Genomic DNA, 24,469 nt, shown 5'->3' on the forward strand with positions numbered 1-24,469 from the left:
AGGAAAAAGTGTTTGAGCGTGGCAGGAGAAGGCCAATAAAGACAGACCTTTGGAGAGAGGAATAGGAAAATAAAGTCAAGGGGAAGAAGATGCAACATGGGAGTAGAGAGGAAGTGATAAACCTTTGGCGCTTGTGACACGGCAGGCTGCCAGAGCTTGATCTGAACCAGGCCAGGTTAGGTTACACCAGCACCACAAACTTACTGTACCTGGGACAGCCCAGGTTATGGAGGAGGCTGTGGTGAGGATAAGGGAGAAAAAAGCGGCTGTTAAAGCAGCTACGACATCCCCCTGTCACTCTGTATCCTTTCTCACTCCGATAAAACTGACTCCTCTGATTCCCTATGGTGATGTTGGCTGGTCCAGATGTCTGCTCATATACTGTGACCTCTGTGACCTGAGATCAGGCTGTGTTACCATAGAAGAGCAGGAAAAGAGCTGCATAAAACAGCACGAGGACAGGCTAGGCAGGGCCAGGCCATGACTGAAAGTCAGATGTTTTGAGCATTACAAACATCTCATTGACTGACAGATCACTCTATATGTTAGAGTGGACTGTAGCAAATTTAAAAAGCCACTAATGCTGAAGTGGAGCAGATAGGTGGAAAAAATGAGTAGTCTTACTGACATTTCCAGTAAGTGGTTGCATAACAGAAAGGATTTCTTGGGTGTTTAAACTGGGATCTCTTAACCTCTGCCAAACGCTGTTAACTGAAATTATGGTGCTAATGTCTGAGCTATAATTTTGATTATAGCACGTATATAGCAGTCGCACAGATTTAAAAGTAAAAGTAACATAAAAACTCCCTTTTCAGCAGTTCTGCAAGTATTCCTCAAGAACCTCTCTTTAGAGGTATAGTATAGTTCAAATTATTTAACATGGGATTATACGAGGTACTTATTAATAATGAGTGTATTAGCTACAGTAGATGCTGGAGATGCCGGCACGAGAGGGTTACCACTTCGGAAGCTAAGCAATGTACTGCTGTGGACAGGGTCAGCAACAGAGGGTATTTCAGTCATTAAAACTGCCCTTTTTGATGGAAAACTGCTGTTAGGTAAGCCAAATATCACTCATTCCATCGGCCAAATCAGCAATTTTACCTTTCAGAGCATAATTGTTGCTGGTCTGCCATCACTTCGATCTGTTAGTTTGTATTATTGTGTGACTTTTGTGTTTGAAAATAATGTTTTGGATTTACTGAAGTCACACAATAACAATAACAAACAGATTGAGGCAACAGCAGACCAGCAACTGTGACTAAAATACATTTTGCAGCCGACCCCGTCCACAGCAGCACATTGATTGGCTTCCATGCTGGTACTAATACTGCTTCTCCAAACTGGAGGCATGCTGACTGGAATTTATTGTAGCTCATGCAATGATTATCAGCAAGTACAACCTCACAGCAAATAATCGGAACTATCCCTTTAACAAGAACCGACCTAGATTGGTTTGCAGTTTCAATGAAGCAGAAAGATGCAAATCTGTCTGGAAGAGCCAGAGGAAAATAGAAGCCATGACAGATGATTTCAGGCCAAACAAGCTAGGTCAGGAAAACCCGCTGATAATAACAGCCACTTTGATGTGAGGAGATGCTGCAGGATTGTGGAGGCTCCCCTGACAGCAGGTAACCACTGGCTGTAACACAGTGTGCCCCAGACAGAAGACAACTGCCCTGCATGCTTCCAGAGGGAAACCCGAGAGTCACTATTACTACACTGCATCTTGTCTCAGCCCTGTCTCAAGACGCCAAGACACAGAGCTCTGCTGTGGGCGCCACTAAGCGCCCCACAAACGCTAAAAACAAATGAGATTTTACAGAGGCATTTATTGTTGCTTTAAAATGGGCAATTTCAACTCCCTGAAACAGCCTTTATTCTGTTTAAACTTTGGTCATTTCATGAGTTTAAGTGTTTGGGGACACTTATTTTAGACCGGAACCATATGATAATGACTGATGACTAAATTAAATTGATGAGCAGAATGTGGGGAAATGTAGAGAAACCACTGCCCTATCATTCATGGATAAAGAGGGATCGAAGTTAAAGGCTCTCATTATCTTTATCTTTCTCTCTGTCCTCTGTCTCCATTTAGCTTTCCTTTCATCATTTATCTGACATATACATCTTTCTCAGACAAACTGGTATTACTGAGTAAGATCTAAGGACTTAAGACCAGTACAGACTATAGCCACTTTTACTGGACGCCAGTTAGATCCTGGACCTTGGATCCAGTTCTTTTAAGAGTTGCATGAGTGACATGAAGTATTATGAATCCAGTCAGTGCAGCTACGCAATGACTTCTAAACAAGCTTAAAGTGCATGAGCACTGGACCTACAAACCACAATTCTAAAAAAGTTGAGATGCTGTGTAAAAGGAAAACAAAAACATAAAGCAATGACTCGCAAATACTTTTCAGCTATATACAGTACAAAGACAAGATATTACACTCGTTCTAAATTTGATCAGGATTACCATTATGATTCATCATCTCTTATTTTAACAACACTCAGTAAGCCTTTGGGAACTGAGGACACTAGTTATTGAAGTTTTGGAAGAGAAATTCTTTTCCATTCTTGCTTGATAAAAGACCTCAGGTGTTCAACAGTCTGTGGTCTCTGATGTCATATTTTGTGCTTCATAATGCACCACACATTTTAAATAAGAGACAGCTCTGAACTGCAGACAGGTAAGTCTAGTATCCAAACTCTTTTACCCATGTTTTTATAACACATGTAATATCATAAAGGTTCAACCTTGTCCCCCACATGCAGATATTTCTCCAGATTCTCTGAATTCCTTTAATGATATTATGGATTGTAAATGGTGAAATCCCTTAATTACTTGTGATCATATTTTGAAAAATGTTCTTAAACTGCTGGACTATTTGCCCATACAGCTTTTCACAAAGTGGTGAACCTCGCCACATCCATGCTTGTGAATATCTGAGCCTTTAATTTATTTTTTTATCTAGTGTCCCAGCTTTTTTTGGATTTGGAGTTTGTAGGATTTTGAGGGACAAATTGAGAAATTATGGAAGAAGTGTAAGGTCAGCTACAGGGTTCTTGCACTGGTCATTGCAGTATTGTTCATGCCAGCAAACATCTGCAATTACGAATATATTTATGGGTGGCCTGTGAATCTGGCATGTGCCTCTCAAAATCTGATGTCATGGTATGCAGCTCTGATGACAATGTGCAGGTCATTGGCGATGATTGGCTTATTTGCCTGTGGTACCCCAGACCCTTTCACTTTCTCTTCTGTCTTTCTTCAAAAAACATACTTCCAACCAAATAGCCCATGTATTTTTAAAGACAAGAAGAACATACTGTGCACCTTGTACTTCAAACGACAAACTGTAACAATTCTGTTTGTTGGGATTGGGTGCAATGTTTGCTACATCAGAACGTGTTCTGAAACAGGGTTTCCATCCCACATTAATTGCATTAATTCTATTCTATTAATTTGTTTATGTAGAAAAGAAAACCAATTTTGAACATGGTTAAAAGAAGTTGCTGCAGGACATGTTCAAGCAACATATATAGTCACAATTAGCAAAACACTGTCTAACTGGTTAGCTAGTTAGTTTTACTCTGTAGCAAATCACAAGCTAACTTCCTTGCTAATCTACATAAATCATTAGCTAAACAGTTAGCTGGCATTTTGGTAACGTAAGCTAACTTAAGATGTGGCAGCAAAATGGGCAGGATTTAGGAAGGGTCAATTATCAAGCAACTGCAGTCACCGACTACTTCAAGTAGTAGTGACACAGCAACATTTTTTGTGGCTTCATGAGTGACTCAAAAACTGCTTGCAAGAGGCTGGTAAATGAGTGAGGGAGGGGGGATAAAACATGAACAGACGTGTGATTTTTGAGAGTCAAAAAGAACGAGAGAGATGGGGCAGCAGGGGGGCAGCACTGTGGTTGCAGCACAGCCAGGGTCTAGTGAAATCAAAGCACACAATGTCTCCACTCTGTAATTAGTGTACTGGAATGTGAACCCCTTCACTGATAATGATTACAGGTGCTCCAGTACGACACACACACGCTGACAAGCACATCTGCTCTTTATGTGTACCTCTATCTATTACTGAAATCTCTAATTGGGTAATCCGTTTGTGACTGAGAGCTGCATCTCTGACATCTGTGAGTAACTGCAGCAACATCTGTCACAACATTAAAAGTAATGGGGTAAGGTTTTTAAACTTTATTTCTTTCTCTCTACGCATTTTGCTTTTATTAGATAGTTGACAAAGAAATGACGTTACAGTTACATGACATGCGTCATATACTGCCGGGACCACCTGGATGCCCCAATTTTAGGTCCCAAATTTCACAAGAAATGAAGAGAGTCCAAACTGTCATGTGAATCAGAGCATGGCATAGGTTTCTATCACAATTTTTCTGATATTTTCAACCAATTCAAACCATTTATTTAATTAGTTTAATTAAAAACATCTTCAACAGACAAAGGGAACAGATGTTCCTGATTTTTGGTAGCTTGTGACGGGGGTGAGGGGTGGGGGGGGGGGTCTTTTGGAAGAAGGGAAGTAATACATAACATATAATACAAAACATATTTAAGAGCCGACGACCCTCTTTGAATGTGGAGTTGCATTTTGATCTTTATTGTTTTTTTCCTCATTTGATGTTTTCTTTTATACATTTGACTTTGTGATTTTGTTTTAATTTGTTTTGTATATAGTTATAAAAAAATTAGATCGAAACCCTTAACATCAAGGAAATCAAAAGGAAGGACTTAAGGGCCCCAGATTACATTAATGATCCAACATCAACATCTGTACAATTCTTGCCTCGAGGAATATCTGTTCATCGCAACTTCAGTGTAGTTCAGGTTAAGGAACAATGGTGGTAATGGCATGACGACAGTTAACAAAAACACAAGTGTTAATTGCAACTGAGTTGCAAAATCATTTAATATGTGTGTAATTCTTAAGGGTAATGGGCTGATGGGGAGGCTGACTCACAAGTCAGTTGCTAAATGCTTTCTTTAATGGGACTGAAGAATATCTCCGTCTTTGCCATCTCCTCAGCTTTCGTTGCTAAAACTGTGTGGAAACAATTAGAGGGTTAAAAAAAAAGACTGCCCTGCAGAACCAATCCAAAGTCTTTAAGGCGGCCCTTCATATTGGGGCGGTGACATGTAGAAGTGTGCCTACCCCAGAGGAGAATGAAGTAAGAGCATCCCGTCTGCTAAGGTGTGTCCTTAAAAAACACTAGAGGCGCGTAGGCTTGTTAGAAGCTGATCTTGCTGCCTTATGCAATATTTTGCATTTAGAAATCCCCAGACAATCAGTATGTGTCTCATTGTCTGGTATCGCGAGATTAGTGGGTAGGTAGCAGAAGGTGAACCAAGTCATTGTTTTACAAGTCATGGGTAAGTCTCAAGTCTTTGCACTTATGTCCCACGACAAGATAGGCAAGTCCTGAGTCAGTATTTAAGTCAAAAAGCTCAAGTCCATGTGAATTCCTGATTTATGGATGTTAAAGTCCAAGTTGAGTTGCACGTCGTCTTTTATTCTGTCCATTTGAGTCATCAAATATGTGCCTGAGTAAGATTTGAGACCAAGTCATGTGACTTGAGCCAACACCTTTGGTAGGTATTTATGTCTATTCATCTGTCCATCTTGAACATGATCATAATTTTCAACAATTTCAGTCTGATTAGACAAATAATTCAACTGAGCCACATTCTTCATACACAAGACTGAGGCGTTACCTCAGAGAGAGTATCACCGGAATGGGAAGGCATAACTTTTAATCCGGTCAAATATGCTGCTCTGCTGTAGTCATGAAAAGACTTGCTCTCTACCTTTTGCTCTGCACTCTCCCCTACTCACGCTCATGTACTGAAGCGATGCACAGACTGAGCGTGGTTTGTCCTGCACGAACGCGGCATGTGTTTGGCTTTACACTGTGAGTAAAGTCTTGCCCTGCAGTCTCACAGCGCCGGGGGGATTAGGAGCCGGCTTGACGACCACTGACCTGCCTGCTCCTTTACAAGGCAAGATCAGCTATCAGGCTGCTGCTGCTTTGTGCCCTGCTGTTTGAGGGTTGTGTCAGGGATTCCTCCAGAAGTGCACCGGGGTTCACCAAGCAGTTGGGGGCAAACGGAGGTGGAGGTGGGGGTGAAGCCTTTGGGCCATCCTCAGCGCTGTCACATGTCCCCTGAAAAAACTGGACGTCATCTGTCAAAGCCCTCATCAAAGATCACTTTCAAGCCCCCCCGAGTGGGACACACTTTCATGCGTGCTGTGACCAAATGGAGGTAGTGTTGCCATGGATACTGCTGCGAGCAAGGGCCAGTACCCAGGTTTTTCTAATCAGGCTTGAAACAGGCTACTGGCAGGCCTAGTGGTTTGCAATGACTCTGACAGCCATGTCATACAATACAATTTACAGAATTGCATAATTCAATACAAATCTTCTAAAACACATGTACAACAGGGATTTAAAACAAAACATTACATAATCGCTCAACAAGCTGCAAATTCAGAAGGAATGAAAGAAGTTTAAACAATGTATTCAACATGTTGTTGATGATGTTGTTATATAATATGGTTTATATTAACAAAAAGAAGTGACTGATTCAACAACAGGCTGACTGAGATGGTTGTTGAAAAACTAAAACCACTGAAGACAGAATGTAAAACCACTAGAAACAATTAAACTGGGTTACACCAAAGATTAATTTAATCCAAGATTAGTTGTAATCAGAGTTTACCAAAAACAAGATTTAAAACTCAGCAGAGCTCTGTTACATATTCTAAAGCTAATCTCAGTTTAGTCAATCGAAGTTTATTAATTTTATTACTGAAAAAAGAGCTTATTCAATAGAAATCTTTGCTTATAAAAAATAAAATGAATTAATAAATAGATAATTAAATGAAAAATAAATAAATTTGAGTTTTGTCGGAACTAGTAGTATAGTATAATATAAAAGAGTGGGAGGGAAGCTGTTAACTTCTGGCTGCTCTATATTCTTTAACAAAACGTTATATGGTTTGCTATCTAACATTAACTAAACAGTTAAAATGTGTCATTATTTGCTAGCTAACATTAGCTAAAATGTTAACAAAATGTTACATTGCTTGCAAACTTTTTTATTTTTAAATTTTTTTTATTACAGTTTTAAATACCATTTGAAAAAATTAAACCTCCTCAAGTGAAAGTTTAAAGATACCACTGGATCACATTTTAAATGGGAATTTAAAGTTTTCAGTACAACAGATTCCATCTAGATTTAGAGTTGAAACTAAACTGAGATTTTAAGACAGGTCTGAATTTAATCTTTCCTTTGAAAAAAAAAACTTTATTTAGTTCAAATGTTTGGTGCAACATAATTCTAAGTCTAACCATGATTTAATGTGGTTTAAAAATGTTGGTGCAAGCCAGCCTTAATGTTTTGTGGGAGGAGTTTAAAAAATGGATGAAGAGTTGTTATCGGAGAGGAGAAGAAAATATGACAAGTAAGAGAAAAAGGAGGGATAAGAGAGCATAAATGAGAGTGACGGGGAACACAGAGGCAGAGAAGGAGTGGCTCAGTCATGACTTATTGCACAAAATACATCTTTAGGGCTCATTACGGCGAACATATCGGATCAAGTGCATGGCATAGAAAGGAGGAAGTTCATGATGACAGGAGGAGCTGTTCAGGGAGACAGAAACATGAGGAAGGTGTGGCTTCACTCTTTGGGCGGAAGTGGAAGGGGTGATGGGAAGTTGCTTTCAGATGAGCCGGAGTATGTTTAAGGGTGGAGCTCCATGTAACAGGATCTCAACATGAAGGGAAACGCAGGCTCAGTCCAACTCTCTAATGAGAGGGAGAACCTGATCAGAGTCAGATGGGGTGCCCCGAGCGCACAGCCCCCTGCAGAAAGTGCCGCCCGACACCCTTTGTTACCTCCAAGTGAGCTGAGACCAGCCCATGAACCATGTAACTAGGTGGTTTCCAGGTTAATGAAAAGCTGTAACTCCGGTCCCACTGTCTCTCTCTGCTAAACTGACGACTGCCCCCACTCCCCACACCGCACCGAACCCTCCAACTTCACCCCCACATTCCTGCCCCTACCGATGGTGGAGGAGGGAGGGGGGTCAGGGTCAGGGGCAATTAACGGTTTACTTTGTGTGAAGTATGCTACATTTCCATTTTGGACTGATTATTATCCAGAGTGACTCACAATGAGAAAAATGTTTCGATTTCTGGAATCACTTTAATTTCTGGATTGCATGTATTTAATGCAGCACAGAACAAGAAACAGGACAGTCACAGCTGCAGATGTGAAGTTACATGTGTAATAAATAGTTGTACTGAACTTTAAATAGTTCATAAAAACGAATCATGGCACGTTTTTCCAACATATGGCCACTGATGAAAGTATTGCAACATTTCTGGCAATACAAATCAGAAAGATTCACAGAAAAAATGGTCTGTAAAGTTATTGTAAATGTAAACTGAGCATGTCCTAAAGCTGCAGCTTCACAGTAAAAGCACTTAATTCGCCAAACGTGATAACTTTTATTCTGAAGCAGTCACAGGAAATACAAATGTGTTTGGCTGTAAGCTTAGATTTACTGCATTGTTCCTCAAAAGTGCATCTACAAAACAATTCAATGGTCATTTTCAGCATTTGTGACAGTGGATCAGATCAAGATATTGCAGGGAGTAACTGAATAAGCGGGAGCAGCCACAGTTAGCTGTTGGATGAAGAGCTGCGGCGAGAGGCTACACAAAACCAACCGTTGTGTCTTCCAGGCTAGAGAGGAGAAGGGCCATCCAGGCTGTCACATCTGTGAAGGCCTCATTAATGCTGAAAGGTTCTGGAGCAACATATGCTGCCATCCAGACAACATCATCAGACACATCTCTGCTTATTTCAGCAAGACAAGACTTTTTTTGGAACAGAGGCATCAAATTCAGTACATTTACAAAAAAACAAGTCTCAATTTGAACATCAAATGTCTTGTCTTTGTACTGTATTAAATTGAATGTAGGTTCAAAAGGCTTTGCAAATTATTATATTCTGTTTATTTACCCTTTATGCAGCATTTCAACTTTTTTGGGATTTCTGCTGCACATGCCTGCATCCATTTGCCTTTCTCAGAATGGCTAATATACATTTATACACGTTCAGCTCTTTCACAACGATGAAAGAGGCAGTAAGTCACACTGATGGAAGGTGGGCCCTGCAGGAGTCCCTCAGATGTAAGATAGATGTACTTGTTAGCAAAGGTGAGTGAAGGAGGTCATGGCTCGACTGGTCAGTGAGCAGCGCAGCGGGGAGTCAAAGTGCAACAACAAAGGCAAAAAGACACACTGTGAATCATCTGACAAGACTTTCACTTTTACGTCCCATTTCTAAAGCAAAGTCCAGTGTGGTCGAGTCAAATACTTGCACTTCTTACCCTAAAGAGTTTGCCTATGAGTATTTATAATCCTGAAAAGTTTTGTCATAATGGGCGTGCTTCCCTACTCTGCTTTAAAAATATTTCATCAGCAGCCCAAATTTTACACCATCAATCATGTTGGATGTTATGTCACCTTTTTTTTATTTTAAATCTCTGGAACAAAGCTATTCATTAATCTACCAAAACAGATGAATCAGTATTTGTTTAAAGGAAAAAGTTGCCAAATGCTCCTTTTTGATTCATAGCAGCTCCACTACTGTTGGAGTGTTTCAACACCAACGGCTGCTAATCCTGAATCTGCCCCCTCCTCCTCCTCCTCCCCCCTCAGAGAAAAGGGAAGAAAGATAAACCCTCATTTGGAAAATAGGTAAACATCGGCTCCAAGGCAGGTACGCATTTAGTCAAGTTTACCTTGCAAAAAAAAAAAAAAAAAAAGGAAAAGGGAGAAAGAAAGAAAAAAATCCCTTTGATTCTGAGTTGGTGGAAAAAAGTAAATTTACTCCAGTTGCTGTTCAATTTGGACCGGTGGACATTAAAGCAGGAGCCGGTGCCTAATAAGAGCCATGCCTGAGCGTTAGAGAGGGAGAGACCCAGTGGAGGTGTGTCTGTGTCTGACTCTCGGCTCCAAGGTTCCTGCTAATAGATTTCAGCTCCCTCAGTGTCCCAATTAGCTGGTATGTATGCTTGGTCTATGAATTCATGTGTGGATGTTAAGTGTGTGAACATGCATGGATGGTATGTATGCATATCTATGTGTGCACCATATGTTTCTGCAGAAATACAAAGGTTAATACATTGTGTACTCAAGTAGGAGTACAGATACTTGTGTGAAAAAATTGTAAAAGTAGAAGTCCAAATTCACTTTCTTTATTCAAGTAAAAACACAAAAAGTACAGGCTCTGTACTCAAAGTATCAAAGTAAACCTCACCTTTTCTCCAAGGTCGAGTCTCCCTCTGTGTCTGTTTCATCTCGTTACGTCTTTTACGTCGTTTTTCAGCTTTTTACGTAACTTTTAGTCTTATAAATCTTAACGACTTATGTCTTTTACAGTTTTTCCTCTTGCTATAGCTTTTTCATCTTGTAAGATTTTTTTTATTGTTGCATCTTTATGTTGTTGTTTTTTGTCTTGTTTTGTCTTTTTGCGTCTTTTACAGCATTTTTGTTTTTTTCATCTTGTTACATCTTTTTCATTGTTTTTCATCTTGTTGTATCGTTTTTAGCTTTATGACATCTTTTTCATCATATTCTGTCTTTTTTGTCTTTTTATGACTTTTTTGTCTTGTTGCATCTGTTATGTGTGATAGGCATTTATGGATGCATTAAGAACTCAACCGTTCTGTGTGTTATTCTCCCATCCATTTAGGTTGAAATCAGTCTCCATAGTGGGAAGGCGGCGCACAGTGACGCAAAATAATTCCCCTCAAATGCATTAAGACTAAAGTAACAAGCCTGTTTTGAAAATATATGGAGTAGAAAGTACAGATGGTTGTGTTAAAATGCAGGAAATAAAAAAGTACTCAAGCACAGACGCCTGAAAAATACAAAACAAAAGGACAATAGCAAAGTATTTGTTACTCCCCACACTTGTGTTTCTATGAGTATGTCTGGCATTCAAATGAGGAGCAACCTGCTTGTTGTTTAAACCTTCCTGACTTTGTCTAAAGCTCCCAATTAAAACAAAGAAAGACTCCTCTGTTTCTTGCATTTTCTGAAAAAAAAAAAAAAAAACCCTGAGCCAAGACCAAAAGGATTCAATTTACAAAGACTTGTGCTCAGCAACAGAACACCTATCAACACAAACACATGGCGACACAAACAGAGAAAACAAACAGATAAACCTGTCCAGTTTTAAAGCGGCTTTTACCACTTTTTAAGGAAGAGCATTACAAAGAAAATAGTGCATGCACTTTTAACCCTGACCCCGCGTGAGGACGGACAGGCAGAGCTCAAGACTTACCTGTAATAAACCCCCATAGCTTCTACACGTGACCATAAATCACACGGTGTGCCTTCAAAGTATCAAATATCGACTAATACAACACTGCTTGCCCCTGGCTTTTATCCCTGCGTTTCCTTCTCCGTATTCTGGTGGTGGCACTGCCTTCAAAGTGCAACCATCTCACTTTTTTAAAAGGCACGCCAAGCAATTTATTTACCAAGAAACTGCTGCCGTAAATGACAGAAAAAGCAGTACAATTTACTGACAAGTATGGGGTAGGGGGGCTCAGAACGAAGCCAGAGGTCTTGGCTGGGCCTGTGAAAGACTATAAAGCTTTAGTAGTAGCCCACGACCTGTTTATGGCTGGCTGAGACACTGCGGTGTGAGGCTCCTGATCACTCAACAGCCCAAGACTGCTGCCGCTCTTGCATAACACACAAACAGGAGATGGTAACGGAAAACAAGCTATTAAAAGCAGCCAGTGCATTTAGTGGCATCTGATTTATCCGGCATGTCCCAGTCTTTCACATGAACCACAGGCCATACCCAAAAAAAGTGAAAAAATAGTCTGATTCTTTTTTCTTAAATTAAGTAATAAGGTAAAAAATTTAAGTGATTTGAGAACATAAAAAGATCTAACGTTAGCATTGTGTGGGGAATGAATGGGTAAATGGTGCATTTCATTTTCCACAAAATGGCTAAGGCTCTTGGCATTGGTGCCCACTTGTGTGGAGAATGAGCACAGAGCTGGCCAGGCCTGCGGAGCTGGGGAAAAAAGAGCTGGTATGCTCAGCACTCCACTACACAGACGCAAATACCCACTGAGAGGATTCAAGGCAGATGTGGACTAAAAATTGCTTTCTTTTAAGTAGATTATACATGAAGGTTACACAAAATATGACTGAATGTAGAATTCTTGAGGTGGAGCGGGTGGCTTACCTCGTCTTCACAACATCGAGGGGATGCATCAAACAGATTTCAACCAGACCTGAAAGGTAGAAACAGTCAGAATAAGTCACTTTAATAACCATGGATGTATAGGTGAATGCTGTTTTTTTATATTCTACATTCTCAGTTCTAGGAGATTTCCTGCACACTAATATCTGATATTGTGAATGTATTAGTGCCAATAAAATTAATTCATTAAACTAAAGAAAGCTGAAGTGAAACCAGCAGTTCCAGGTTCTGTTGCAGATTTAAAAAAAAAAACCTCATTGAATTCCCATTGACATTTGTATCTATGTGATGATCCAAGGATTTTATCTATTTAAAGAATTGTTTCAAGTCACTTCTTAAGCCAAAACCTAAACAGTCAGTTGTTCCAACTTCTCAAATATGAGGATTTACCACTTCTCTCTGAGCCTGTTGGTCAGACAAAACAAGCAATATGAAGATGTTTTTAATAAAGAACACATTTAAGCTATTACAAAAACAATTGCTAAATAATTGCCAGGTCAAACGATATTGAAAGTAATCATCAGGTGCTGCAGTAGAGGGCTTATTGGTCTGTCCTGTCCAGTCTTTTTCACCCATTTTTTCCATACACTTCCTGCTTTTGGTTTTTTACAGTGCACACAATGCACATCTGTCAAACCTACCGTATACACCCAATGTGAACTCATGTTAAAGCCCTAGAGGATCAACGTTAAATCTGATATTTTATGTCAAGTGTGACAGCTCACCTTAAAATAATCTGATAAGAAAGTTGCCTCACTGCTTGCTGAGGCAAAAGTCAGTGGATGTTGGCTCATGGGATTTTTCCTTTCATTTTTTTGCATTGTACAAATGCACTTCTTGTTGTCACCAAATAGTTTTGACAGGCAGTCATTGCTGACGCTTGCCAACCCTCCATGAGAACCTTATCATCACTCTGATTATCACTCTGCCAGCCACCTCAGTAATTCTTGGTGTTTTGAGCCTTGTGCCATCTTTGCAAGAACATGGGTCTGTATGAGTGATCCAATGAGACTGCTTTCCAAAATTCCTGTGAGTGACTATAATCGTCTGCACTTTGAAGGGCTGAAGCCACCAACCATATCATCCATGCAAACCCAGTACATCAACAGTGCGCCAGCAGCTGGAGAATCGATGCAGCCTGGGTGATCAGTGAGGGACTCTGAGGTTTCACACACACGCTAACTACGTGCATCTGTGTTGAAAAGCCACTGCTTTGGCACGGAGGCCGTCTGACTCAATCAGGTTTTTTTTTTGTAAACTCACAATTCTCACTGCATCCCGTTCCTGGTGCTCTGAGGGCTTCCCCTGCAGATTCCACTGTGTGTGTACACAGCTGCTGTGCAATATGGACTCTTTCTAATTTGCTCAATTAAACATATTGTCTATAAAAGAATGTGTCTTCTGGGGTTTTTCCAGGGAAGTAATTATCAAGTGAAATACCACAGGAAAAATGACTGAATCTCAATGTACGAATGGGAGAAACAAGAACTATTGAACCAAGCTACCGGCGGGTAAGAGTCAAACAAAATTCCATCTGTCACGGCTCAGTTGACCTGACTGTGGTTGTTAATGATACTGCACTGAAAAGATAAATATAAGACTGCTTTGGATGCGTCATTTTCTTGACCTTGCTATTAATAGGTCTGCAGTGACGATGAGGCGCTTCGAATCTTTCAGCAGGTAATCAGATTACATGGTGAAACCAAACCTGACAGCCTGTCTGCTTGATCAGCCTGTGCAAACATGAAGATGCTGGGAAGTGACCGAACATGCTCCAACAGGAGATGGAGTGGTAGGAGTCTGGAGAAAAAGAGGACTTCAGCAGCCTCATCCAAACAATACACTTGGACACTTCAGTGGGAAACAAAAGATGAAAATAGCATCCAAATCTCCGAAAGACTCCTGCAGGTTATGTATGGTACATGTTAAAACAAAGCAATGTTCACTTTATAGAAGAAAAATTAAGTTCTCTTTAGAGGATTCTCTGGGGGGAGTCTGTGGAAACTAAGATAATATAGTAATTTGCAAAAACCTTAAGTTAGTCAGTAAGCATTTGCAGGTTTATAAAATCTCCAAGTAAACATTTCCAGTTTGGTCTCAGTAGGATGATTATTCATTGTACTGTTACGTTTAGAAAAATGTATTAGTTTGTCCATTAGAATTAGCCTTGGATATGTGCACAGGACTGTCATACCCAGTAATGAAGGGGCGTGACAAATCCGCCATAACAATGAGTATAGCCTGGGATGGGATCTTTAAGTTCATTTTTGATTTCCAAGGGGTGTCGAACAAAAAATGTATGTGAATGCAATTGGATCGACCTAAAACCAATCACAGAAAATTACATTTGTAAGCTGAAAAGGGTATCAAATGGGGTTGATACCTTCTGGAGAGCTGGCTGATTGGTTTGCCATTATGATTTTGTCTTATCAAATCAATCCATTATTGCCAGGGGACGAGACATATGCAGACCTGATGTATTATTTATTTATTTATTATTGGTGAGAGTCTATTTACTGAGCATTTACACAGCTCCAAAGTCACTGACACCATGTCAAAGTACCAGCACAAAACGCTTCATCAGTCCCCAGCCTCACAGGACACAGGAGCTGAGTGGATAAAAAGTTTTGTTTTTGATAACGACGTGTGTGGAACTTACTCTGCTGGACTGCTTTAACAACGATGGGCGATATAAGCTCAATGATGGATCGTTAGCTGTCTGTGACCTGACTGCTATGTGTTATGTTGTTTTAGTGTTTATTTGTAGGTTATCCTGTTGAAGCTGGCACTAGCTTGCTGCTAATGTGTCCTACTGGCTGGGTCGATGTTGAACTAATGTAATATTGAGGGACAGTCAAGAGAAACCGTGTTAAGTTACTGGCATCCTACACACTTACTGTCTTTAGTTGACTTCAAATTAGGCTTAACTGTTTTTCTTGTTGCTTTTTGTTTATGTCTGTACGGCAGTGCGAGCGTGTTTATATAAGGAAGCTGGTGTGACCTTTGTTGCTGGTATGCATGTATGTTGTTGCTGTATGTAAATTTAGTGGTCTAACATGCCCTGGAGGTAACAATATAGCTACATGCAATGAAGAAATTGTCAAACCACAGATTTGTTCTCCACCAACCATTTGATGGGTTGAAGAGTACATAAAATTTCGTTGACTACAGCCCTAAATAATACAGATAATACCACTGTAGAGAGGCGGAACTAGAAACAACAGCAGCAGAAGAAAACTCATCCCATGTTATCATAGTGGAAGTAATGTGTTTGATTTTCCATCATCACCTATAAAATAAATGAAATAAGTGCACTGCCTCTGGTTATTTGTACCTGCAAGTGACCAATGCAGCTGTGCACATCTGGATACCTTACTTAAAATGGATTCACACTAGATTTTGGGCCTCATCGTAAACCTCAGATTACAGGAACCCTAAAGGATACAGGTTACCAAATGCTTCATTAACTTAGAAAGGTAACAGTAGTTAACACTTTTACTAATTAACAGGCCTGCCCCACTGAGCCATTCATATACAGTGATTAGTTCAGTGTGTTCAGTTCAGTTTGCAGGCTGTCAGTATTTGCTCTGTAAGTGCAGCATGGACTAGCATCTTTAAATATGAGGTGAGCGTCAGTTAGCAAATGCACGTAGTACCTCCAAGACGGCAGTTGCAGAAGGATTATGTGATGACAAGTGTCAATGCAAAACTAGGCTGTGTTTATTTAAGCACGTGTTTAAAGCTCTTGCAGATGAGATACTTTAAGAACAGCTGATGGCTGATGAGACGAGGGGGTTTTCAAAGGAAAACTAAAAAAAAAAAAAAAAAAGAACGAGTTTGACCATAATCTTAAATTGACCTTTGTTTGACACGTAGTTTGGCTCTTGTTTCAAACCAGTTTAACATGACTTATTTCTATTTGTGTTAAAGGTTTCTTATGCAACAAATTAGGGCTGAGCAATTAATCAAATTTTAATTTTCAAATTGCAGTAGGCACAATATTAAAGGCAAAATGTGGGTGAAAATACCATTTTTAATTAAATATTTCAGCACAGATGTCGTAGCCTGCACGTCATATTCTACATACTTTAGAAAACATCTTTGTCTGGCACAGATCCCTGCAAAAATCACCCCATAATAGGGATGTTAATGATTATAATTATCAATTAATCGCAGCCCTAAAACAACATAATAATTCACCCTCAGCTGCTCTTAGATAATCAACAATAAATGTATAATGACTAATCCAAATGATAAGTAATTTTATCATTAAGTGTTGTTATTTTTTGGTGTCTTGCCACTTCACTTAGTGATTTCCTTTATGTCCCAGAATGCCATTTGACAACTTCTAGTCACAAAGGTCCTCTGTGCTCTATATGTTAAAGGATTAAAGAGCATTAGTAAAAGTTTTTCCAGTCAAGCAGAAGTGACAGTCAAGAGAACAAAAGTTGTTGTGTGCCCTGTCAATCAAATTACAAAAAGGAAACAAAGAAAAAAAAAAAGCTGCAGAACAGGGTGTGGCATTTAACTACCGACAGCTCCACAAAAGATTCAACCTGTCACTGTGCAACATTTTGATCTGTTGAGACTATTCTTAGTGAAGGAAATTAAATGCTGATATTTTCAGGAGATGATTTGTTTCCTGCTCCAGTTCAAAAAATGTTTGATGGTTTAATATTACACAAAGCCTGCCAAGTGTGATCATCATTTATTTTGACACATCATGGAAAAGTTTGCATCAGGGCCAAAGTCAAGATACCTAAGATGTAATTTCTTCAACACCCAGAGATGGGAAGTAATGACTTATAAATACTCAAAAAACTCTACTTGAGTGTTTAGTAAATTGACAGTTAAACTTTAGTTAATAGTTATTTTACTGTAAACAAACAGTCAATTAATATGTATATATGCTTTGTAATCCATTTATTGAGAAAAGTTTTACAAACATGTTGCAACTTTATAATGATCATCCAGAAAATGTTTATAAAGAGCACAATCTCACTCCCAACTCATCGAATACATCAGTTTGGTCAAACTATCCTTCTAGGGTCAGTTTTGTGTGTGCAGAGCTCTGCAGTCGAGTTTGCAATAATAAATATGCTACGTCCAGGCAGCCTTTGAAAATTAAGGCACAAAAACTACTTGGGTAGGCTTAGGCAACAAAAATTGCTTCCTTAGGTTTTGGAAATAAAAATACTTGAGTAGGTTTGGGAAAATTTCACGCTTTGCATTAAAATAAATATGTTACATGCATAAGTTCATGTATGTAATGTAACGTAAAGTAGCATAACGTAACCTAACATAAACACCAAAGGTATTATAATCATCAGTTGCATCTCTAAATAATGTTTATGAAATGAAAAAACTAAACTAATTATTAAGCATTAACAAAGTGTTACAAATATCTGGTTCATCTCTGTTTGTAATAATCTCTTAAAGGTTTACAAATCAGGCCATAATCATTAACTTTCCACTTTTACTTAAAGAAGTTGAATCTGTCCTTGTAGTTTCACCATGGTCTTTTCCTACACAAGTATCTGTACTTCTACTTGAGTAAAGAATGTGTGTGTACTCCTGCCACCTCTGTCGACACCGCTGAGAGGCAGCTCCTCGCTGCACTGTGCCCCTGTGCATCATGCTCTTCTACTCCAGCTGTCAGCACGTACTACTGTTTAATCATAGAGCGCGGCAGCAGTGAACCCACACACTCCCGGGAGCACTTCACACCCCTCTCCAGCCTCTGATGCACTGCAGTCACTGAGCCTGGTAAGGGCAAACCAGAGAGATGATGCGACTGAGCTGCTGAGTTAGCCCTCATCCAACCACTCTTGCAGGCACCCACCTCCTCCAGCTGCGAGGAAGAGGAGGAGCAGGAGGAGGAGGAGAGTAATATTACAGTGACCTGCCATCTGTTTGACGTTTATGGCTTTGCTACGCGTCACTGAGTGACATATTGGGAGATTCCTTTATTTGAAGGTTCTTTTGTTTCCTGGACCACAATGGTAGTGACAGGGCTTGTCATCCAACGCCTTGCAGACACACACACTCAGACACAAGTGCTAATGGCAAAGGAGTGTCTGGAGCACAGCCATCAAGAAACACTTTTTCATATACAACACTGCTATTTGCCATAAATTCATTCTAAGCCAAGACAGAGTGTAAAAGCTAATTATTGTGCAGTGGAAACTACAAGGACATAGCGAGATATTACACTTATTTTATACTGTGACAGTATATAGTTTTGATTCAGCGCCTGGTTTTCTTATTGCACACAGCTGACGTCATATGCAGCATTTTAACAGCCATGGAATTTGGCTTTTGTTTCAGGCGACTGGATAGGAAGACCATATGGCAGAAACAATGAAGACGAGTGTTAAAAACTGCTGTATCATCCCTTACTCTCTGGGACTGACCCAACATCACTGGTAGCACTAGTATTGCCACCACTGTATTGGCAAGACATTCCAGGTTGTCTGATGACTTGTCTTCCAACGAGAGAAGATCATACATCATGCAGATGATTATCTGAGTTGGTTTTGGCTCGGGAATGCACACAGTTTGCTCCCACGCAAAAGTGAGAAAGGAAAACAATAGTGCGCCAGGGAGCGATTGCTCAACGGGTGCAGGTGTCATCCATCATGCCGAGACACACACACTGAATGACTGTAATTCCCAGCAGCCACAGGGAGAAGGTCACTGCCACAGGAAGCACAGCTCCCCGAGTTAAATGGACTAATACATGAGAGACATGCTGGACGTTCATTTCACACGCTTACTTGACCCGGTAAATGCTACAGTCCCTAATGATCGCTTACATTCAACTCTCTTAAACAGAATAACAATAGTTTAACTACTCTCATAAAACCACATTAAAATTATGGCTTAACTTTATATTATGTTCCACTAATCTTAAAAACTAGCTTAAAATTGAGAAAGATTTCATTCGAGAACAAAACAGACCGTGCTGAAAACAGCAACAGAAGTGACACTGTACCGTGTTGCACCACCAAACTTTCGTAACACGCAAGTGTGGAATAAGTTTGGGTTATATAAGAAAGATGAGAAACACTGCTGCAAATCATTTATGCAAAACGTGTCAGACAGCAGAGTACAGAGCCACGAGACTGACCCACAGAGACGTCATGTCACTGTGAGAGCAGGTAACACAGAGCATCGCTGTGATGTCATTTTGCAACTAATAGCACTCTACAAATGTAGCATTAGTTGAATCAAAATGATTCACATATGGCATTGTCTTATATTGCATCACATCATATCATGACAGAGCTTCTGACAAACCATCATTAGTAGACTTACTAACAGGCTTACAAAATTGTAGCTAACTAGCAAACAATGTAACTTTTTGTTAACTTTTTACCAAGCTAGCACAAAATGTAATGTTTTGGTAACTTTTAGCTAGCTAGCAAACAAAGTAACGTTTTATTAACTTTTTAGGTAGCTAGTAAACAAACAAAGTAATGTTTTGTTAACTTGCAAGCACAGAATTTAATGCTTTGTTAACAAATAAGAGCAGCTGATCTATATGTGTGTTCAGTCTATGTGTATGTTTTATCTTTGGTCAACAAAAATAACATTAAAACATTAATTAGGTCACAGAAAAACAAAACTTGTTTAAATAATGTATTTCAGAAATTAACATATTGCTAATTGTTTTAAAAACATGATACAATGCCATATTTCTTGGTTCATTGGGAGTCAGAGCAGAAAATCGTAGCTCGTTCTGGTGTTTTCAAGGCGTGAGATGAGGCATAAGAGTGTCATGATGACAGAGTTTCACCTCACAGGCCCGCTCTGGTTTTGACATGAGCTCCTGACTGAACCTGCATGGTGATATCTCACGCCTCCATGTCCTCCATTAATACTTTTCAAAACACATCAGATCTGGAATGCTAAACAAACCTGCTGGGAGTTGCTGCTCCCCTGCAATTTGTCATCTGCACTAACAAAGCCAACGTGATATCCATCAGCAACTGGGCCGGGAACTCTGATATAGAAACTCTGATTAATCTCAGGATCTTTTAACGCTCAGGTAGAAATACAGGTGAGAGAATGGAGAATGCCATGCCAATGAATGCGGCGATAAATGAAAAAAGATGCACAGGATGGGATTATGATCATTAGACCACATAAATAACCAACAAGAGATAGAAGAATTAAAAATAATTCATTTTTTATGTGACTGCCAAGAGCGTATTTTCAGCTGAAGACTTGTATCTCTTAAATACGAGGCCACTTCTCAAACACAAAACTTGGTTGTGTTTATTTTAGGCACATTTATCTTTCACAGCAAACAATCAGAGCCTGCATGACTACATTTTTACTGGACATTTATTCTGTGAGTTTATTAAAACGTAAACCTACCATGACAGATAGCAATTAATTTACACTGCAGTTGTAAGAAAACACTTGTGGTTGCAATAAACAGGGAAGTCGGTGAAATAAATGTAACATAAAGGTTCCCAAATAACATGAGGCCTGCCTGCTTAGCTAGGTGAAGCCAATAAACCATAGTTACTACCAAGTGAGGCACACTGTAGTGTTGAAATACTGCGGCAGAGCCAAACTTGTTTTTAGAGCAAACAGGCAGTGTAACAATTCCAACCTGATCACATTAAAATTGAAATGGAGTATAAACCATTTTCACACAATACTGGCACAAGTCATCTGTCATAAGAACATAGAATCACCTCATGGGGAGTGGGCGGTTGTAGCTAAAGAAATGCCTCTAGTTCCTAAATATAGTAAACGGATAGTTTGGATTTTCTGAAATTAGGCTGTAGCAGTTTTAATTTTCACAGCACATTCATTTTAGTCATAGTCTTTTGAGTAAAATGCCAGTTATTTTAGGGTAGTTTTAGTCAACTATATATCATAAGATTGCATAAGAGTTTATAAGTGTAATGCATTATATAAGTGTTTCTCTGGAATTTCAAAACTCATACTCCTGGAGGAAACATCCATTAACCTGATATTAACATTAAAATGATAGTTCACCCAAAAATGAAATTTCACTCCATATCTACTCACCCCTGTGCTGATGTGAGGATGGGTGAAGATCTCCAGTTCACAAGATGCTCCTGGGACGCCATTTACAGGTGTGAAGGTATCGCGAGAACTCATATATCTCGTGTCGCGCCGCTTGGGCGAGAGCCTGTGTACCCGCTTCAGGTGTCTGCACACAAATCCAGTCTCAGAGGCTACAGTTGACATTTAGGCTGTAAATGGCATCTTTTTGGGTCAACTTTTAATCTTGTGGTTTACGAATAGTTGGATTACACCACACGACAGTTTGGAGACATTTTGTGGGTTTTTCGTGTTCTTTTTTTACATTTTAAAACTGGTCACCGTTCACTTCAGTTGTACTGGATTTGGCTGCAACGCTGTTTTCCGCTGAAGCTCCGGGAGTGTTTTGTGAACTGGAGATTTTCAGCCATCCTCTCATCAGCACAGGGGCGAGTAGATACGGAATGAAATTTCATTTTTGGGTGAACCATCGCTTTAAGTATACTACATTTCTGCTACTTTCTCCCAAGGTATGTCTAACATTAAGAAAACCACATTTCTTAAGACGTGCTTTGTTCTTTTTCTTAAACACTTCCTTCACACAGGCAAATTGCTAATCTATGGTTATATTTATTGGGTCAAATGTTATGTATTATAGACCTGCCCTGCACAGGGCCAACATTATTTTATGAATAGTTCCAAAACTAAACTAAACTTTTACTGACAGGCCATTTCCACTAAAACATTACTCCAGCTATGCAGTCACTTTTTTTTTGTCAGGGGTGTTCTGTTCACTATGGGCACTCTTATGTTCTCTTAATTTACAGTGGGAGTCAGTATACCTTCTATTCAGCATTATATATAGTTTAGAAGTGACATGTAGCGATTGCTAGTAGCCCCATGCTCTTTAGCCATCAAATTAAATTAGGTTTTAAAAGCACCAAAGCAAGACCCTCAAATAACTGTAGCTTAATGTTCATGTTGTTAGCAATATTGCAGTAAAAGTTGAAAGTGAGAGTTGAAAATATTCAGTGAAAACATTGCATTTATCGCAGGAGGAGGGCTAGTCCTGGAGCGGAGAGGCAGAGCTGCTGCTCAGCCACAGACAGCTGCTGAGCTCTAGGAAGTTCTAGAGGAAAGAGTCGTGGGCAGAGGAAGAAATACCCCGATTCGTATCGAATTCTGCCCTGTTCCGATGTACTTTACTCCATGAACACAGAGAGGAGAGAGAAAAGAAGAGAGACAGACAGTCTTGAGTGTGCAGTTCAGTCAGAGGCTGACCTGAACATAAACACACCCTCAGTGCCGCCACAGAGATAGGATCTTCTCTCCATGCGTATCTATCTAACATTTTTAGCTTGTTTTTATTTGTCGATGAAAGTTTCGACAGATTTCATCATACTTTTACTTTTTATTTAGTTATCATCTCGTTTTTGTTGATGGAAAAATGTCTTTGATGCAAACAATGGTGAAAATTAACACTGGGTTGTATGGAGTGCGTAATTTATAGTCTGTGTATAACAAACAGCAGATGGCAAACAGTACAGCCCCAGTTTGGAGAAGCAGCAGGAGTACCAGCATAGGAGGCTAAGCAATGTTCTGTTGTAGACAGGGTCAGCAGCAAAATGTATTTCAGCCACATTAAAAAAAACAAAAACAATATCAGTTTAAGTGTATGCAATATTTTCACCACTTAATCTTGCCATCAAACAGCCTTTTCCAACAGCCACCTGCCTCCTTTTGCTAAAACAAAAGATTTAATGTCGCAGAGCATGCGTCTTAAGTGAAACACAAACAAGTTCAATGCTCAAGGCAGTGACAGATGAGCACCTTCCACGTTCTGCACTGTAAAATGACTGTTTTAACATTGGAGAAAGCAATATTTGGCTTAAACAATGGTGGTTACCCTTCAGAAAAGGCTGTCTGATGACAATGTAAAGCAGTGAAAATATTCTCAATATCGCAAAAGTAGGTAGCAAAAGTACATTTTCCTGTATGTAACACATTTGCCATGGATATGCCTCATACAACCCCACTCCAGAAAATCCAAACTATCCCTTTAAAGGCAATTAGTTTTTTTAAGTTAAAAAATGTCATTAATGCGGAAGCAGGCAGCCATTACTAAAAGTGATTTATTCTCCACATCCTCTGTCAGAAGTGGATGAATCTGTTCTCAGCAAATTAGTGGGAATAAAAATAACCATAACCAGCAGGAAAAGAAAGAAAAAAAACAACATTATATCAACTCTATCTCCTAAACCAAACACTAGTGTGGAGGAACTGATTATGTAGGAATTTACATATTTGAAAAAAAACACAGAGGATAATGCCTCGAGACATCTGGAGAGAGAGAGTGCGCTATTAATCACGGATATCACCAATCAGGCTTCCTGTCTAGAGAGCACAGAAGCGTCCCAGTTAACTCCCCAAACAGTCCCTAATTCTACACTTGAAAAAGCTCAAAGGGTGCTTAGAAAAACAAGCGGAGCCATCTCCAGTGACAGCAGGGGAGTTTTTAACTGAGGGCCCCTGACCAGAGGTGCAAGCATCCCAGCATTCAGGAGGCCTGCGTCGACTACCGCTGCTGCAACTGATAATATCACCTCCAAGGCCACACAGTGGGGATTATCCACACAATGTGTCGTTTAAAAAGGAATAAAATAGTAAATCTAAAACTAAAAGAAAATTTGATTTTAATCTTCCTCCATGCTAAACTACAGAAGCCCATTTCCCGAAATAAAAACACCCCCATGGAGGTCATAATTCTGAGATTAAAAGTTTAAATTGTGATAAAAAGTTGAAAGTATAAGATAATACATGAGAGTAAAAAGACAATTATGAGTTACAAAGTCATAATTATGAGAGGAAAAGCCATGAGAAGAAAATGTCAATTGTTATGTGATATAAAGTCGTAATCATGAGATTCTGAGATATAAAGTTGAAAAGTCTGATTTTTTCTCTGATAATGATGAGCTTCCATACTAAACTGATCGAGTTCTCAGTAATAAAGACGTGTATATCCTGCAAAGCCTCAGTGTGTCCTGTTTACAGGACAGTGGTTGTCCATGCATGAGCTGAGGAGAGGATTAATTTCTTTACTTCACTTGATACGTT

The 24,469-nt window shown here is 39.5% G+C and overlaps 1 protein-coding gene across 1 annotated transcript in view; it reads right to left on the reverse strand.

The window, feature by feature from the left end:
- Positions 1-24,469, reverse strand: part of slc25a21 (solute carrier family 25 member 21) — a 139,563-nt gene that overhangs the window by 31,412 nt on the left and 83,682 nt on the right. The window contains exon 3 of the mRNA XM_084743074.1: positions 12,314-12,362. Within this exon, the coding sequence (XP_084599200.1) occupies positions 12,314-12,362 (49 nt within the window). The remainder of the gene's footprint in view (positions 1-12,313; positions 12,363-24,469) is intronic.

The sequence above is a fragment of the Lutjanus erythropterus genome, chromosome 18 (assembly GCF_056507025.1).
Source record: "Lutjanus erythropterus isolate fLutEry1 chromosome 18, fLutEry1.hap2, whole genome shotgun sequence".
Classification (NCBI taxonomy): domain Eukaryota; kingdom Metazoa; phylum Chordata; class Actinopteri; order Lutjaniformes; family Lutjanidae; genus Lutjanus; species Lutjanus erythropterus.